Source organism: Rhinolophus sinicus, chromosome 9 (assembly GCF_057876585.1).
Source record: "Rhinolophus sinicus isolate RSI-liver-muscle chromosome 9, RSI-T2T, whole genome shotgun sequence".
In the NCBI taxonomy this organism is placed as follows: Eukaryota; Metazoa; Chordata; class Mammalia; order Chiroptera; family Rhinolophidae; genus Rhinolophus; species Rhinolophus sinicus.
Window position 1 is genome coordinate 40,624,296 of NC_142509.1, and position 17,591 is coordinate 40,641,886.

The window sequence follows — 17,591 nt, forward strand, 5'->3', positions numbered from 1 at the left end:
GGATTCTGGGCTTCGCATCACGGTGGCCGATCTCAGCGGAGGGGCCGGGGCGCGGGGCGCGGGGCGCGGGGCGCGGAGTGTGAGCGAGGGATCCGGGCGCGTGAGTACGCGTGCGCGTGTCGGCCCCGGGGCGCGTGCGTGAGGGGACGGGCGCGTGGCGTGGCGAACCCGGGGGGCGTGGGCGCGTGGAGGGCGGTCGGCACGGGGGGACCGGGGAGACCTGCGCCGCCGCCCGCGGGGCCCTGGCTCTTGTCTGAGTGGCCGTCGCTGCTGCCATTGTGACGGGGCTGCTCCCCATCGGACCTTGCAGGGCTCCTCGCAGGTAGGGCCCGACGCGTCGCGTTTGCGTGTTTGCCTCGCAGTCGGACGCACCGACCCTTCCGCAGCATTGCGGCTGCTTAGCCTCGTCGTGCTAGGCGCGCGGTAACGTTGTCAGTGCGTCGTGTTTCTTCCTAACGGCGATTTCTGCCCCTGCACCAATGCCTTTCCCTGCGCGGTGCTTCCTGGATGCCCGTCGTGGCGTTTGTAGCAGACGTGCCTGGTTTTCCGCGGATAACGGCAGGACCCTGGCGTTTGAACGTGCTGCGTGGCGCCGGTGGTGCCTGTGAAGCACGTTCTCGGTGATGCGAAGTCAGGGGGCTGCTGTTCCTGCTTCCTTTTCCCTCCATCTGGGACTAGGGGCTTAAAAGGTCGCATCCGGCCTTTCTAGCGTCTGCTGAGAAATCATGTTCTTTTTTGTGAGTCAAAGAAATTTCTTAATACTAAAAACCTTATGTTTCTAGGAGAAATGCAACTTGGTTGTACTGGTTTTTAATAATGTACCACTTGATTCTATTCGAGGATGTTAATAAAAGTTACACGTCAACCGTTGATGAGGTAGGTCTGCTTTTAACAAGTTTGGTGTCCGAAAGGGCTGGATAGACTTCTATTTTTTGGCCTAAAAATATTGACAAAAATGTCAGTCTTACCATTATTTTCAGGACCAAGCAGTTTTGTGTGTGGTCTTTAAAAAAAGCTTACAAATCTCTAGCTCTACCTTCCTGTTCTTTAGTTGTTGTTTAACTCAAATAGATTAACTGGCGGTTTGTGTGTGTTTGATCTGGTTTTATTTTTCAGAGACAGTTCATAAATTTAGTTATGTTTTTATTTCCCCTTGACACTAGAGGCCTTATCATCTGACGTCTAGTGTGAGTGTCAAAGATAAGGCTGACATCAAGATTCCATAGATCCCATCCGAAATATATGGAGGTGAAGAATTCCAATATTATCTATGCCTTAATAGCAGAACATACTTTAAAAAAAAAAAAAAAAGAGGAAGCAAAAGGGAAGGCAAGATGTTATCCAGAATGCTTGCTAACAAATGTTAGGTTAGAGATGGTGGATACAGGTAACTGTCGACTTGGGAAATAAATAGCGCTCCTCCCTACGCCTTGTTAAACCACCTCAGCTCCACGCTAATTTTTCCCTATGACTTCATCTACTCTTCTGTTTCATTAAAATTGTCTCTCTGCCTTGCGAGCCTTCCTGGACAACGAGTTGCACACATTTCTGCCTTTTCTCGAAAGTTGTTCATTTGTTCTTTCATTCTTTCTCTCAACACATATTTCTTGAGCTCTTAGCAGGTGCCAGTCACAGGGCAAGGACTTGAGATACATATAAATTAACTGAGGATGTCTGCTAATCAGTATTTTATGTAAAAATTGTCTCTAAATTCTGCTTAGCATAGTGCAGTATTTACATAGAATCAGGGACTACCTGAAGGAAGCCGAGTCCCAACACGGACAATTAAACCAGATTCTCTCTGTGGGCAGGGATGGCGTGGGAACCAAGGTACCAGTAATTTATGAACATACCTGGGAATTCCAGTTGTGCTGTCAGCATTGAAAACCGGTAGTTTAGATAAAGGTTTGAGGAAACCTAGAAGTGGAGGTGAAGGGAAATTAGGATGCAGTGCGACGGATTGTGAGCTATTTGTGTTTTAAATCATAACATGGCAGAGCCGTTGGAATGGACCTTCGATATCCATGGAAACTGGAGGCTATACTGTACTTTTCAGTTACTTTTATAAGATCCTATTGAAAATTCTTTGGTGACCAGAAATTTCTTGCCTCCTTTCACAACACCTTGTATAGCCAGATGTCATTTGATTAACAGTGTCTTATTTTGTTGGCTTGCAGTTGACTTCTTTGTGACACATTGCTCTTAATTCTGCCCTCCGGAACAATTCAGAATAAATATTATCCCTGTTCCACAAGACCTGTAAATGTGTGAAGACTGTTCTTTTGCTCCCCTCAATTTCTTGTGCAGACTAGACATCCCTGGTTGTTTCAGCCATCGCCCATCTGACACTAAACAGTCAGCATCGTGAGGGAGGGGCCTGTCTGAATAGCCACTACTCAGTTCTCAGCTCCTTGGATAGCACTTGGCACACTGTAAGCAGCCAGCCAAGATCTGGTGCAGGAAGGAGGGAATGAAGGAACTGTATGCGTTCACTACACTTTCAAACTGTGGCATCCTGATTCCTTAAAATGAACCTGATACTCCTCTCATAACACGCATACAAGGTACATGTAGCAGCCACTTCTTTATCTTCACCTCCACGTCTAGTATGTTAACTGCCTTTGTCAGCTGAAACTTGTAACTAATCCTTACTCCCATTGCTTGGGAAAGGGCTAAAGAAACCGTAAGGACAGGACCTGTACCTGGCGTCAGAGACCTCACTGCACGTGGACACAACCCCGTGGTCAGCGAGCTGTGGCTCTCCTGCTGTGTCTTTGTTCAGTTTATGTAGCTTCTGGTATTACGGACTGGGGGAGTACAGAGGAAGAAGCACGAGCCCTTCCCAGGAAGCTAGGGAATGGCACAGGAGGAAGGTCTTGTGTGGTCCTGCAGGGTGGACGGGTTTCTGCTGAGAGGCAGGAGGGGAGAACTGCTGGCAGAAGAGGAGTGTCTGTGTGGGCGTTGAGGCGGTTTGCTGTGTGCTGGGGAAAGTGTGATTGTTTGATGGAACTTGTGGAGCTAGTGAGGTAGAGAAGGCCCAGCCACAAAGAACATTGAATGCGTGCTATGGACTTGGTCCATTTTCCTATAAGTACTGGGAGGCCAGCAGAGTTTTAACCAAGCACTGAAACGTGTTTTACAGAGATCTCACTGAAGGAGAGAGCGAGCGAGGCAGACAAGCCCAGTAGGATGTCTCTAAGTCAGGAATTAGGAGGTCTGAACCAAGGCCAAGGCAGCAGGATTCTAGAGGAAAAGGTGGATGGGAGAAAATTTACAGGTTCCAATAACTGACTAGATGTTAGGACAACAGAGTCTAGAAAGACACTAGTGTGACTGGGTCATTAGATGTCAATGTTTTTTCTGTTTGTTTTGTTTTTTTTGGAGAGGAAATGCATTTTTATAGGGAGGGTGCTGCAGGAGGGGGTAAGGTTGGTGAGGCTCAGTCTCCAAGAAACTTGAAGTGCTGGTAACTGACGAGCTGGAGTCGGCCCCTGGCCTCCTTCACCTTGTGAGAACTGCCCATTTCCACAGGAAGCTTCCAGCAGCACTGCTGATCATTTGGGCAGTTTAAGTGTTGAACTTCATACTCTCTGCAGGCAGGTGTTTCTGCACATGCCGTCCTAAAGCTGGCGTGGAGTCTGGGGCTCCTGGCTCCTGCTCTAGTGGCATCTGAACAGGCCATCTTTCTTTTGACAGCTCGTACTTCTCAGCTTCATATTCTCTGCTCGGTTTGGCTGGTGTATTGCATGGCATCATTTGTTAATTTAAGGGATTAAAATCTTTAAAAACTGTTGAAATAAGAAACAGTGAAATCATTTTATTTATTTCCTCTGTTTATGTGGAAAATAGGAAATGCCAACAATCTCTCTATAGATCATTGGTTTATTGTAAAAGGATATAATTGAGGAACCGCCAGACGGAAGACATGCTTAGGGCCAGGTCTGGGGAAAGGCAGGAGCCTCCATGCCCTCCGGGCACCACCTCCCCTCATCCCCACATGCTCACCAGCCCAGAAGCTCCCAACTGTTCTCTTAATTAACAAACAAAATCCTTAGTGTGTGCCTGGCTCTGTTGTATGTGTTTGACAAATATTGTCTCACTTAATTATCATCATAACCCTGTGGGGTGGGCGTTGATTTATCCTTGTACAGATGAAGGACTGTCAGGAAATGACCTGGTACGTATGGAGGAGGGGTTTGAACCCCGGCAGTCTGGCTGCAGTCCACACTTTCAGCACATGAGGTCAGCAAAAGAGGCTGGAGTACAAGACAGAGTGGTCTGTCCATTCTAGACGAAGCACGTAGCCCGTGTGTGCCATGCAATGGCGTAGACCGTGGGGCTAGAGCAAGTAGATACACTGTGTCCTGACAGTGCCCCGGGGGTCACTGAATAAATAGAGACCAAACAAGACCCAGATGAAACAAAGGGAAACCTACATTTAAGCCAATCATAACTTTTGAAATCTTTACAGAAGACTGAGAAGTACCAAGGAGGAAATCTAGGTGAGGAAGGAAGCAGTGTAAATAAAGAGCTTCTGGAAGGAACAATTGAGAGACTGCTGGTGGCCTCCATGATAGGTGTCACTGGGGAGCCGATCAGGGCTGGAGGGAGGGACAGAGCCAGCGTGCTTTTATTTATTAAAATGTGCATAGGATTGAAATGGAGATCATTAACATCTCCAAAAGACGACATAGGTAAACCCTATGAGAGAAAACAAAATATGAAAGAACTGCAAATATAAACATATAGAAAGCATTCAGCATAGTATTTAAAATGTGGAAATTAAAATTGTGATCAAAATTTAAAACCAAGTTAAAAATGCAATGTTTATACACTTCTGCTTCTGGCCAAGATGGAGGAAGAGGGAGTGGATTTACCGTCTTGCCCAAATAAAAGCAACAACAACAAAAAGACGACATGACACGATTGTTTGAAGACGCTGGATGTCAGACAGTAAAGGACAGTCATCCCTGTGAGATGCAAAACCAATGAGGTAAGCCCTCTGGTTGCCCCTGTGTGTTGCCGTGAGCGGGTTTCCAGGTTACAGCAGAGGAAGGGGGTGCAGTGGAGCCCAGCAGACTCCCTGAGTCAAGGACATGGTGCTGAGAATCTGGGGAGAGCTCATAGGACAGAACACCAGATGGGACCTGTCCAGGGTCCCCTCGGGTCATCAGAGTCCCGATCAGCAGTGTGAGGCGAGTGAGAGAATCCTGTCAGGGATTAGAGGGAGTAGTCGCTGGCATTCACACAGGGAACCGTGCCCGGTGGAAGAAGCCAGACTGGAGAATTCTTCTAACTCCAGATTATTGGGGGTGGAGCTGTAGCTAGAATGCACCAAAAGGAAAAATCACTGTCTACTTCAAATTCTACAGTCAGCAAAAATGCACTTGAAGGCAAGACAGCCTACAGAATAGGAGACAATATTAAAAATCATACGTATCTGAGAAGGATTTCATATTCAGAACATAGAAAGAACTACAACTGAACAGCAAAAAGAAACAGTCTAATTTAAAAATGGGCAAAGGACCTGAACAGACATCTCTCCAAGGAAGATACGGAAATAGCCAATAAACACATGAAAATAATGCAAATGAAAACCACCAGGAGATGTCACTTAACACCTCCTGGGATGACTATAATATCTTTTAAAATGGAATAACGTGTTGGCAAGCTTGTGGGGAAATCGGACCCCCCATGTATTGCTCATGTAAATGTGAGATGAGAAGTGTGGTCGGTCCTCTGACAGCTAAACCAAATATTACCACATGACACAGCAGTTCCACTCCAAGCTAATCGCTTGAAGGAACTGAAAGCGGGGACTCGAGCTGGTACTTGTCTGCCAGTGTTCCGAGTGGCGTTTTTCACAGCAACAGAAGGAGGAGACAACCCCAGTGTCCGTCAGCAGGGAGATAGATGGACAAAAGGGGGTCCATACCATGGAATGTGATTCAGCCATTAAGAGCAATGAGGTTCTGATGCAGATGACAACGTGGATGGACCTTGAAAACGTGCTACGTGAGTGAGATAAGCCAGACACAAGAACACAAATAACATGTGATTCCACTTACGTGGTGTTGTTCACCAGGCAGGTTCATAGAAACAAAGTGGACTGGGGCTTCCCGAGGTGGGGATGAGAGGGTGGCATAGGGAGTTACTGCTTGATGTGTAGGAGTTTCTGTTTGGGGTGGGGGTAAGGTTTGGGGTTAGTGGTGATGGTTGCAGTTAATGTCACAGAATTGTACACTTAGCAGTATTAAAATGGCAGGTTTTGTTATATACATTGTACCATAATTTTAAATATTATTAATGTAACATACCTAACCACTGAATTTGTGCGCTCTGAGTGGGCGAATTGTATGGGGTGTGAGTCATCTCGATAAAGCTGTTGAGAAAAGAAAAACAAAATAAAGGTGTCGTCAGGCCTCCAAAAGCTGAGAGCTTGCTACCGGCAGACGTACATCACAAGAAATGTTCAAGGGCTCTGCAGCGAGGAAGGAGCTGAAACCAGGTGGAAGGCAGCTGGGTGACGGGCACGGGTGCTGCTCGCTGCATAGTAAATGTATGTTTTTCCCTAAAGTTAAATACTTTTCAAAGGTAATGGGCCGGGTATTGGTTTCCTATTGCTGTGTAACAGAGTTCCACAGATTCAGCGGCTTCACAGCTCCCACTTACAACGCACAGTTCTGTAGGTGGGAGTCCAACACAGTGTGGCTGGGTTTTCTGCTCAGATGTCCAGCAGCTGATGCCCAGGGTCGGCTGGAGGCTGTGGGGGCAGCCCACTGACTGTTGGCAGAATCAGTTGTTTGCAGCTGTAGGACTGATGTCCCTGTCTGTATCCATGCTGGCTGTCAGCCGGCCGCTGCATTGGGCTCCACAGGCTGCCCTCATTTCTTGCCACGTGGCACCTTCCAACTTCAGGCCAGTGGGGACCCATCACGTTTCTCGTGCTTCAGATCTCTGATTTCCCTTCTGTGATCAGCTGGAGAAAACACTCGTTTCTTTATCTATACAGTGAGGGTGTTAAATCAGGTCAGGGTTTGTTATTTGTTTGATTTCCTCCAAAGAGAGGGTTTTGTGGTAGTAGAATTTGATTCCGAATGAAATTTTGCATGGAACTCTGGGGGTTAAGGGGAAAAAGCAGTCTACACAGCCCTTTTCATCCTACTCCCCGGAATTCCAGGCACTGTGGCTGCATTTCTGGAATGTCTATCTCTCTGTGTGGCGGTTTCTGCATTACACCTGCTGGGATGAGGGAGTCTAGTGAGGATTTGTGGAACCTTCCAGTCGCAGCAAACTTCCCTCGTGTTTCTCTCTTTTCCCCAGCTTTTCCTTCTCGGGACCTCACCTTACTCAAGCATCGCCAGGAACGAGGAGGGCATGGAAGCCAAGTCGCCAACTGCCTGGTCCCACGTGAGTTGGGCTGCCTTCTTTCTTTTCCACCTGAAAACCCCTTTTTGCCTAAGTTCTGAAGTTTCTTTGGGAACTTGAGAGATCGAATCTCAGACACTGTCCTCCAGGAGACCAGCACCCTGTCGTGTGCTTTGTCTGTAGTGGTAGTTTATTTCCTGTCATGGCAAAGAGAAGGTTTATCAGAAATGCGGGTGGAGCAAAGGGAGGTCCCACCGAGGAATGAAACACTTTCATGCACACGGAGGAACTGAGCCCACAGCAAGCTTGCTCCCCAGAGAAGAGGAAAGATCTGAGAATGGGAGTGCCTGTCGAGGGGTCAGGTAGTCCCTGGTTGTCCTGGGTGTGGTTCTGGCTGTGTTAGCACCTCCACGGGCAGTGCCTATTTGGGGGAACTTGGGGACAAGCTATGAAATTAGCAAGGGGTAACTGCACCCAAGGCCCAAAGAGGTCGGGGTGGACGTGGGAGCAGCCAGACCAGGGGCCTCAGGACGGACTCTGGGCTCCTCACCCTGTCCCGCCTCTCCCCCAGGGGGCCCCTCACATGTTGCCTGACGTATGTTGAAAACCCGCCAGAGGTGCTGTCGGTTTTGCTCTGGACTGCGCTGCATAGTTGGAAGGATTTCGGAGAAGAAAACTAGTCTATTACGTTCCACGAGATGCGTATTGTTTGTTGCTTGCCCTTAATTCCTGAGAGTTCGTTTATCTCTGGTATCACTTCCCTTCTGCCTTAGGGACCATCTCTAGCCTGTCTTTCAGAGCAAGTCTGCTGGTGACAAATTCTGTTAGTTCTGCATTTGACAATGTATTGTGCGTCATTCCTGATAGGTATTTTCCCTGGACGTAGAAATTCTGGTTTGACAGTTGTTTCCTTTCAGCACTTAAAAAAATACGTAATTGCCCTGCCCTCAGCGCTTCATGGCCTCTGAGGAGAGCTCCTCGACCCCAGCCGTGGTGCTTCTCCTGTGGTCATGGCTCCTTTTAGATGCGGCTCATAGAGAAAGGCCTTGCTTCTGTGTGGTGATTCCTTATCAGGTTGTTTTGCTGCTTATGGAAATGTAATCTTCCTATTTTTATGCCTATAAATGTTTAGGAAAAATGTTTTGGATAATTATTTTTGGTCGTAAAACATGGCTAGCTTGGTCTTTCAAGCTTTAGGCTATGCTGAATTCAAGACCATTTCTCTCTCTTTTCCAGCCTTGAATTAGGTTCTTTATTTCACATAATATAAATGTAGGTTAACTAACTCCTGGTGTCTGGCTCCCCTTGCTTTAACTGTTTACAGCAAAGTTGATTTAAATAAAAGTGTGTCTGACAGATTCTAAATGTAAAGCACAGTGCTCGGCAGCACATATACTAAATGTAAAGCACAACAGATCTGGCTTGGGGACAGTAGGTGCCTAAGAGCCTTGTGTGTCAGGATCGTCCAGAAGCAACGATAACTACTCCTGACACCAGGCACAGGGTCTGCCCCATCCCTGCCCCTGCCCCAGTGCTGTCTGCCTGGTCCCTCTCTGAGCATTCTGGAAAGGGAGGCAGCAACACTCATCCACTCAACGCAGATTTGCTCCGTGCTGTTTTAGACACTGGTGACCTTCACGGACGTACTTGTGAGCTTCACCAGGGAGGAGTGGCAACTCCTGGAGCCTGCCCAGCAGGGTCTGTACAAGGACGTGACGCTGGAGAACTACGAGAACCTGGTTTCTTTGGGTGAGTCTGACCTCTGTGTTGGGGAAACTCCCTGCAATGACTTTGGTCCTTCACTGATCAAAAGCTGTGGAGACTCTGAAGCAGATACCAGAGGGAGCTGGGCTTCAGGGACCTTATTTGTGTGGGGCAAAAAATTGTTCTCATTTGTTGAATTTTTAAAAATGCCCGTTTTGCTGCCTCTGTAGCCTCACCTTGTCTGCTCTTCATTGTCCCCCAGGACTGTGAAGAGGTTGGGGGTTCAGGTTGACTCTGGGATGCTTTGTATCCATCCCAGAGAGCCCCCACCCTGGTCCAACTCTGTATCTTTCCCTGTGAACAGGTCATCAGTGTGCCAAGCCCGATGTGATCCTACAGTTGGAGAAAGGGGACGAGCCGTGGCTGGTGGACAGAGGGAGTCCCCAAAATGCCCACCCAGGTGAGAACCAGACGAGAAGTGTTACAGGCAGGAGCATAGATGACCCGTTAGGCTGGAGACAGTGGTCACGGGTTCTCCTCATTTCTGACAAGAAGTCTGCGTTTACTTACCTGTTTCCCCATTATTAGTCTTCTTTCTAGAGTCTTGTCACATTTCCATTTGCCTCAGAGATAAAGGTGTCTTCTTCATTAAAACCATCATTCTCTTGGTGTGCTTGTTACCAGCTCTAGCATCCCCGTTCTCTTATTTCCACAGAATCTTTTTTCCATCTTTGCCTGTCTCCCCCCTTTCACGTGGCCCCTTCCCACAGCCTCTGTGCAGTGGGACCCCATCGCCAGCCACTGTCTTGCGTGTCCTCTGCCGGTTAGAAAACCCAGCAGACTCTTGCCATTCCCGAGCAGAACCTGTGTTCTCACTGTACCCTCACTCTTTATTTAATGTTGTTATGTTTATCTTATTTTATTTTAATCTTAATATCTAAAACACAAATCATTCTGTGGACTCCTGACCTCGCTTCTTTCCCGCACTGCCCTTTGTGTAGGAAATCAGGTAGAAGGTAAGCTCCTGTCTTCCTCCTTCTGTGTTCTCTGTAAGCAGTCTTCTCCCCATGCTCAGGACTCACAGGTGTTCTCCTCCGCCCTCTTGGGTGTCACTGAGTCACGCTGCAAATAGCCCGCTGCGCACGGGACTCCTGCCAGCGACTGCACATAGTAGGTTCCTGCCAACACACGGCCTCCTGAGTCCCCTGCAGCCTGCAGCGTCTGCGCCTGACACTAAGGTCCACACGCAGGCATCCCCCGCATCCTGGGCTCTCAGTAGGATGTAGAGAGGACCTGTCCGTCCAGCTGTCCTGTAAGTCTCACCTCAGGCTCCCTCTGAGGCCCTTATGAGTCCTCAGGGAGCTCAGGTGCCTTCCTTTCCTGAGCTCCCACTTTAAGTCTCCAGCAGGTTCTCCATTAGTGTCATTTGACTCAACGTGGATGAGATACGTAGGAACTCACCCCTCCTTTATGTCAGCCAGTCTAGGGGAAAGGTGGTTTCGTTACACATGGTTTGCTTCAACTCGCAGAACCTACGGACGGGGAGGATTTACTGCACATTTAAATGTCATAGACCGTCTCTGACTTTTCATTTGGCCTGTAGGTGCCTCAAGGGCAGGGCTTTCAATTCACTGGTAAGATCTAGATCAGTCAGCTGCTCTCAGAAACACTGGGATGCAAGATTGTCCTGTTTTCTTTCATTTTCCTACTAGTGCCTTTCTTGACTTCTTCCATCCACGTGTTCATTTATTTAGCAAGCTTTCCTGGATGTCTGTTGAGAAGTATCCAAAAGTAATAGACTGGATCCAGCAGTTTACACTTTTACCGAGTATTTATTGTCAAAAGAAATTCTGAAACACATGGTGCTTCAGGGAATTTGTCAGCCGTGTGAACTTCATTATCAAAAGGAAAAGTGTAATGAGTGAGGGCTTTAAAATTCGCAGGGTCAGATAACTAGTGCGTGCTCCAAAGTTTAAAGATAACCCACATGAGTGGTTATGTCACGTGATACAGGAAGGGAGACTTTCAGGATTTTAAAAAAGGAAAGCACCCGTCATTATGTCCACGCACCCCACCCAGTTTTCCCCATCAGTCCTTCGCCCCCCACTCCTCATGTTCATTTTACAGTTTTCAAATTGGTGTTTACAACTTGGAAAAGTTCTCCATGCCCTGATCTGAGGGGTGGGGAGGGAAAAGATTGTGTATTTCCTGTCAGAACTCATCCAGCAGTCTGTGTGTGTGTGTGTGTGTGTGTATGTGTGTATGTATGTGTATGTATGTATGTGTACAGGCAATGGGATATTACTCGGCCTTAAAAATGAAGGAAATCCTGCCACGCTATAGGATGGACGGACCTCGAGCACGTTATGCTGTGGGAAATAAGTGAGCCAGACACAAAAGACAGTTGTGTGTGATTCCAATTATGTGCGGTACTTAAAGTCGTCAGAGTCAGAGACGGGTGTCGTGGCTGTTGCCAGGGGCTGGGCTAAGGGCGCGTGGGGAGTCACTGTTTAATGGGGTAAAGGTTCAGTTTGACAAGATGAGCGTTACGGGGTGGATGGTGCTGCTGGCTGCACGGTCCTGCATGTGTGTAACACCTGAACTGTGCACTTAAAAATGGTTAAGGGGAGAAATTTTATGTATATTCTACCACAAGAAAAACAAAAAGAAAAGAAGTCAGGTGGAGGGAATCTCCTAACAGAGCTGTGAATGGGAATTGTGCTGTTTGGGGTTGGGGTGTACAAAGAAGGCAGACAGGAGCTGCTCACAGGGATTATGTGCCTGGTGTATCAGTCCTCTGGCTCCCAAAGCAAAGTTCTACAAACTGGGTGGCTTGAAACAACAGAAGGGTATTGCCTCACAGTTCTGGGGGCCAGGAGGCAGTGTGAGCAGGGCCATGCGCCCTCCAGGAGAGCACCCCTCCTGCCTCTTCTAGCCCCAGTAGCCCAGGTGTCCCTTGGTAGGTGCATCAGTCCCCCTCCAGTCTATCTGGCCCCCTCCCCGTGCTTCTGTTTCTGAATCTCTTCTCCTGTCCTACAAGGATGCTGGTCACAATGGAGTAGGGCCCACTCAGCTTCTGTTCTCCATCATCTTAACTGATTCCATCTGTGACAATTCTGTTGCCAAGTGAGACCACATTCTGAGATGTAGGCGGTAGGACTTTACCATGTGTTTTTCAGGGGACACAGTGGAGTCCATACACCAGGTAAGTAAGTGCGGTGTCACCCCTCTAGTGGAGGAACAGGTGGCGCTGTGTAAATACTGTTCTGTTTCTAGGTTCGGAACCAAACATTTACCTGAAAGGCTTGGAGAATCAAACCTAGGGTCTTAACCAGGGGAAATAATCGGCAGTAACATACATGGGTACACGCAGGTCGGCAAAATGCCCAGGAGAACACGCGTTAGTGCCCTGTTGTGTTAGTCCCATTGTTAGTCAGTTGTCCAGTCTGGATGTCTCAGAACAAAGGAATCGAAGACAGCAGTAATGACCCTAATGATTATTATAAATGGTGTTGCTTCAACCATACATGTCAGACTTGGATGAGTTCACACCTTATGTAGTACTTGATAATCTTACATGACAAGTACTGTCGTCCTCAGGTTACAGAAAAGCAAAATTATTTTTGAAAAGGTAGCAACTTGTCTGAATTCACCACTAGCAGTGGTGTAGCTTAGGTTGGAGCCTGTACCTGCGTGGCTTCTGTGTGGTTGCTTTTCCAGCCTATCATGTCCTTTCTGAGAGGCTACTTGTGTCAGCCGTCTGTGCATTCTGAGTGCTTTGGTGATGTAGATAAAAGGCATTGCCTGACGTGGCTGTGCTCATTGTTTAGGATATTAAATTGTCCGTGGTGTGAGGCGTGCATGTTGGGGGAGAACCTGGCAACAAGTGGACACGTTAGGTTCTTACATCATTAATAAATAGGTTAGGTCATGGAAGCGCAGCCCTTTCTGTGGATTTCCTTTATCAGCATCCCCACCACTGCATGTGCCGATCCCATGTTTCATAACCAGTCCCGTGGCTTCTTACTCTCTCTGCTCCTTGTATGTACTGCATTGCCCGGCACACTTCGTTTACTACTGTGTTCTTCCTTTCTCATTCTCAATCACGCTTACGGAGCTATATCAAAGCAACTGTACGTGGCTTACATACCTTGTCTCCACATACATCCCACCATTCTCGCAGTGATACTTCTTTCATTATGCAAAGCTTTTTCATTTCTTTCAGATTGGGATACTGCAGTTGAAATTAAATCATTAATTTCCAGTAAGAATATTTCTAAAGATAGACAATCCTATGACATTAAAATGGAAGGAATGGCAAAGAATGATCTCTGGTATTTGTCATTAGAAGAAGTCTGGAAATGTGAAGACCAGTTGGACAAATATCAAGAAAACAAGGAGAGACATTTGAGGCAAGTGGCACTCACCCAAAAGAAAGCACTTACTCATCAAAGAGTTGGTGAAAATGGTAAATATGGGGGAACCTGTCTTATTCCTGCTCAGCTGGTACTGAGAGAGTATTTCCATAAACATGACTCACATGCTAAGAGTTTAAAACATGATTTAGTTTTTAGCGGTCATCAGAAAAGCTATGCAAATAACAGTAATGAATGTGGCCAGACCTTCTGTCAGAACATACACCTTATTCAGTTTGCAAGGACGCAAACAGTTGATAAATCCTACAAGTGCCCTGATGATCGTAACTCTCTGCCTCATGGCACATCACTTAGTATATCAAAGGGTATGCGTAGAGAGAAACGCTATGAATGTAAGGAATGTGGGAAATTCTTCAGCTGGCGCTCTAATCTAACCAGGCACAGGCTTATTCATACTGGAGAAAAACCCTATGAATGTAAAGAATGTGGAAAATCTTTCAGCCGCAGTTCTCACCTCATTGGACATCAAAAGACTCACACTGGGGAGGAACCCTATGAGTGTAAAGAATGTGGAAAATCGTTCAGCTGGTTCTCTCACCTTGTCACCCATCAGAGGACTCATACAGGAGACAAACTGTACACATGTAATCAGTGTGGTAAATCTTTTGTTCATAGCTCCAGGCTTATTAGGCACCAGAGAACTCACACTGGAGAGAAGCCTTACGAGTGTCCTGAGTGTGGAAAATCCTTCAGACAGAGCACACACCTCATTCTGCACCAGAGAACTCACGTGCAAGTGAGGCCCTATGAGTGTAACGAATGTGGGAAGTCTTACAGCCAGAGATCTCACCTGGTTGTGCACCACAGAACTCACACCGGACTGAAACCCTTTGAGTGTAAAGACTGTGGAAAATGCTTTAGTCGAAGCTCTCACCTTTTCTCACATCAGAGAACCCACACCGGAGAAAAGCCATACGAATGCCATGATTGTGGGAAAGCCTTCAGCCAGAGTTCTGCCCTCATTGTGCATCAGAGAATCCATACTGGAGAGAAGCCGTACGAATGCTGTCAGTGTGGGAGAGCCTTCATTAGGAAGAATGACCTCATTAAGCACCAGAGGGTTCATGCTGGGGAAGAGACCTATAAATGTGACCGGTGTGGAGTTACCTTCAGCCAGACCTCTCCATTTGTAGTCCATCAGATAGCGCACACGGGGGAGCAGTTCTTAACTTGTAATCAGTGTGAGGCAGCGCTTGTTAGTAGCCCTAACCTTATCAGATACCAGACAGGTAACATCAGAGAAAAAAGTTACTAATATAATGAATATGGAACACTTCATTGTGATTGTATTTTGCATTGGAGAGTTCCTGCAGAGACGCTGTACAGATGTAATCTATATGGAAGGGCTTTTAGTCTCATTAGTATCGTTTTTTGCACTATAGAATTGGTCCTAGAGGGGGGAAAAACCCAGATTTCACTTTAGTATACAAATACATCGTATTTTTTTTTCCTCTCCACAAACTTCTACAAAAGTAATTGGCCTGGGAGCATTCTTGACCAAACCTTAAGTGCCAAAATCTGAGAAGGAACCATTAAGTAGTTGAGTTGTTGAGAGAGGTCCAGCTTAGGTACCTTCTTCAAAAAAATTAATGAGAGTTGTTGATTAGAATAGAAAGTTGATATCGTTATTGTAACAAAAGGTAGAAAATAATATTCTAGTGAATTAATATGCCACTTTTTACTTGATTGTCCTTCCCTTCTTAGACACGTAATAGTGTTTAGTGTGTTTTACGTGTCTGATATTACATCTTGTTTAGCCGGGAAAATGCTTATAATGGAAAACAGAAAGAATAGTGCATTTACTACTAGTAGTACCCATTTAAAAATGTATTTGCATGTAGGCAAGAATTGAAAAAATATTTATGGATAAATGAATAGGTATTGGGATTAGGAGTGAGTTTTATACTTTATTCAGTGTAACTAATAATTGTGGAAGACATTTTTAAGTATTAAAAAAGGATATTTTCTCTATTCCACCATCAAGGAAGCTTGAGAACCACCTACTAGCAAGCTTTCCCATTAATTCTAAGCTGTTTGGGTCATAGAGTTGTGCTCCATCAGACTGGGTGCTAAAGTCATCTGGGTATTTTAAAACAGTGATTCTCTGGACGTTGGGACCTAAAGGAGCTCTGGGTGTTTGAACACACCTGGGAGGGTGTCCATTTGAGTGAGAGCAGGTACATGGTAATACTAAGAGCTCGTATGCTCATGCGATAAACACAGCACTACCCACAGGCACCCTCCTTCCAAGGTGGCCGGTGGCCTGTCTTTGTAAAGAAGACAGTGGTTATGAGCATAAGCTTGAGCTAGACTACCCAAGTTGAAATCCCACCTCTGTCCTAAACTTCCTGGGTGAACTTGGGCATTCTACCTAACTTCTCTGTGCCAAACTTAGAGATATCCTCCTCTGTAAATTAGGAGTAATACTACCTTGTAGGATTGCGGTGAGAATTACATGAGCAAACATATAAACCGCTTAGAAGAGTATCTGCCATACTGAGTGCTTTATAATTATTAGCTGTGGTTACTGGTATTACTGTAGCTGCCCCACCCCAGTGTCTGTCCTTTAATTTAAACCTTGAACGCTAATTAGAAGTCCTTGCGTTCTCAGTTCCCTCCCAGTCATACATGTTTTCCCCTTTTACATAAATCAGAACTTACCAGCCTGAGGATATCATTGACCCTTGGTGGGTGTATGAATTAATTTCTGAGGATCCAGAAACAAATTTTAATACAATTTTTATAAAGGTTTTCCCTTCGGGGGAGAGGATTCTAATCTTCAGATTCCCTGGTAAATCCGTGACCCTAACAAGATTTTGGAAGATAATCTGTTTTAGTTCTCTGGTTGGTTCTATAAATGTTTCTCCTGTGCGGTGAATGATAAATATTGCCAAGACCAACGGGACGAATATCTTGATGTTTCTTCCAGAAAAAAATCTAGAAGTGATTGTTAGACTCATGAGATCTGAGAACTACAAGGAACATGAGACCCTGTAACTCATACTCTTCATTGGACAGTGGAGACACTGAGTTTGCTCAGGGTTCACACTGTGAGTCTCCCAGGACTCGATTGCTGGTCCCTCGGTCACTGCTGCTCTCGTCCATGTTTCCGTACCACTCACACGTGTACAGACTCCCACAGGACTAGTTTTCATCGTAAGCACTGGTTCCCATGGGAGAGGAAGAGGAGCCCCTGAACTGGGCCTCTTAGAATTTCTGATAAGCTGTGGTCCAGCTTTCCTCAACTGTGTAATGGAGATGCTACTAGTACCTACCTCAGAGAGTTGTGTGGAGGAGAAGATAATGTGTGTAATGTGCTCACAACAGTGCCTGGGCCGTAGTGAGTACTGTATGTGTTAGCTATTCGTCATGATGACACTGCTGTCACCAACATCATAAGGAATGTAGGAAGACATACGTGTCTATGGATGATCACTGAGACATCGTTTATGCCAGTGCAACATTTGCAATATGAAAATTATAATAGGAAAGTGGTTATTTATAGTATATCCATGTAATATTATGCAGGCATTAAAATAATGCAGTTTCATAACAGGAAAAATGTTGATGCTGGCATGTATTATGAAAAAAGCATGATAAGTGTCAATATGGAATAAGTTCAAGTATGTAAAAATAAATGAATTGTAAAAAAATGAAACGAATCTTGCTCAAATTAAGGGAATTTGTCAGATTAATAACAGTTAACCTACATATTGAAATTGGCACTCACTTATTTTTATTTTTATTTTTTTACTTTCTGTTTTTTCCAGTCTCTTTAAAGAATACGTATACATACTACTTTTAGGGTCAGGAAAACAATCTCGTCAGTGACAGACTATTTTCTCTTCAAAAGTTCTTACCTCTAAATAAGCTACTAGAACCTTAATGAGAGCTTGGCAAGACCACAGGGTACGAGGCCAACATACAATAATTGATTTCCTCTCTATATAGCAGTGAACAGTTTGCAAATGAAGTCAGAAGTACAGTCCCATTCACAATGATACAAAGATGTGAAATGTTAATGAAGTGAGCAAAGTCTGTACACTGAAAAGCATAAAACTTTGCTGAAGTTCAAGAACACAT

General features: G+C 45.9%; 2 protein-coding genes across 8 annotated transcripts; one reads left to right on the top strand and one right to left on the bottom strand.

Moving 5' to 3' along the window:
• Window position 1: 1 nt before the first annotated feature.
• Window positions 2–17,166, top strand: ZNF10 (zinc finger protein 10). 7 transcript variants are annotated; one of them, XM_074321257.2, is made up of 6 exons: window positions 167–322; window positions 4,853–4,993; window positions 7,324–7,410; window positions 8,991–9,117; window positions 9,437–9,532; window positions 13,298–17,166. In XM_074321257.2, exons 3-6 carry the CDS (start codon window positions 7,378–7,380, stop codon window positions 14,761–14,763), a joined length of 1,722 nt encoding a protein of 573 aa, XP_074177358.2. In that variant the 5' UTR covers window positions 167–322; window positions 4,853–4,993; window positions 7,324–7,377; the 3' UTR covers window positions 14,764–17,166. The 7 variants fall into 7 exon arrangements, with proteins under 7 accessions (XP_074177363.2, XP_074177358.2, XP_074177362.2 ...); XM_074321258.2 differs by having other exon boundaries at window positions 177–876; XM_088801119.1 differs by lacking the exons at window positions 167–322; window positions 4,853–4,993 and adding an exon at window positions 8,320–8,442 and having other exon boundaries at window positions 7,363–7,410; window positions 13,298–14,737; window positions 16,438–17,166.
• On the bottom strand, window positions 3,440–3,716 carry DEFB116 (defensin beta 116). Its single transcript, XM_088801124.1, is given in 2 exon segments — window positions 3,440–3,598; window positions 3,600–3,716. Coding segments are annotated over 2 exon segments (276 nt in total).
• Window positions 17,167–17,591: the final 425 nt, after the last annotated feature.

Coding starts and splice junctions, on each gene's coding strand:
- ZNF10 (XM_088801119.1), top strand. CDS start 7,378: ATGGAAGCCAAGTCGCCAACTGCCTGGTCCCAC. Junction 9,118..9,436: donor CGAGAACCTGGTTTCTTTGG/GTGAGTCTGACC, acceptor CCCTGTGAACAG/GTCATCAGTGTGCCAAGCCC. Junction 9,533..13,297: donor TCCCCAAAATGCCCACCCAG/GTGAGAACCAGA, acceptor CATTTCTTTCAG/ATTGGGATACTGCAGTTGAA.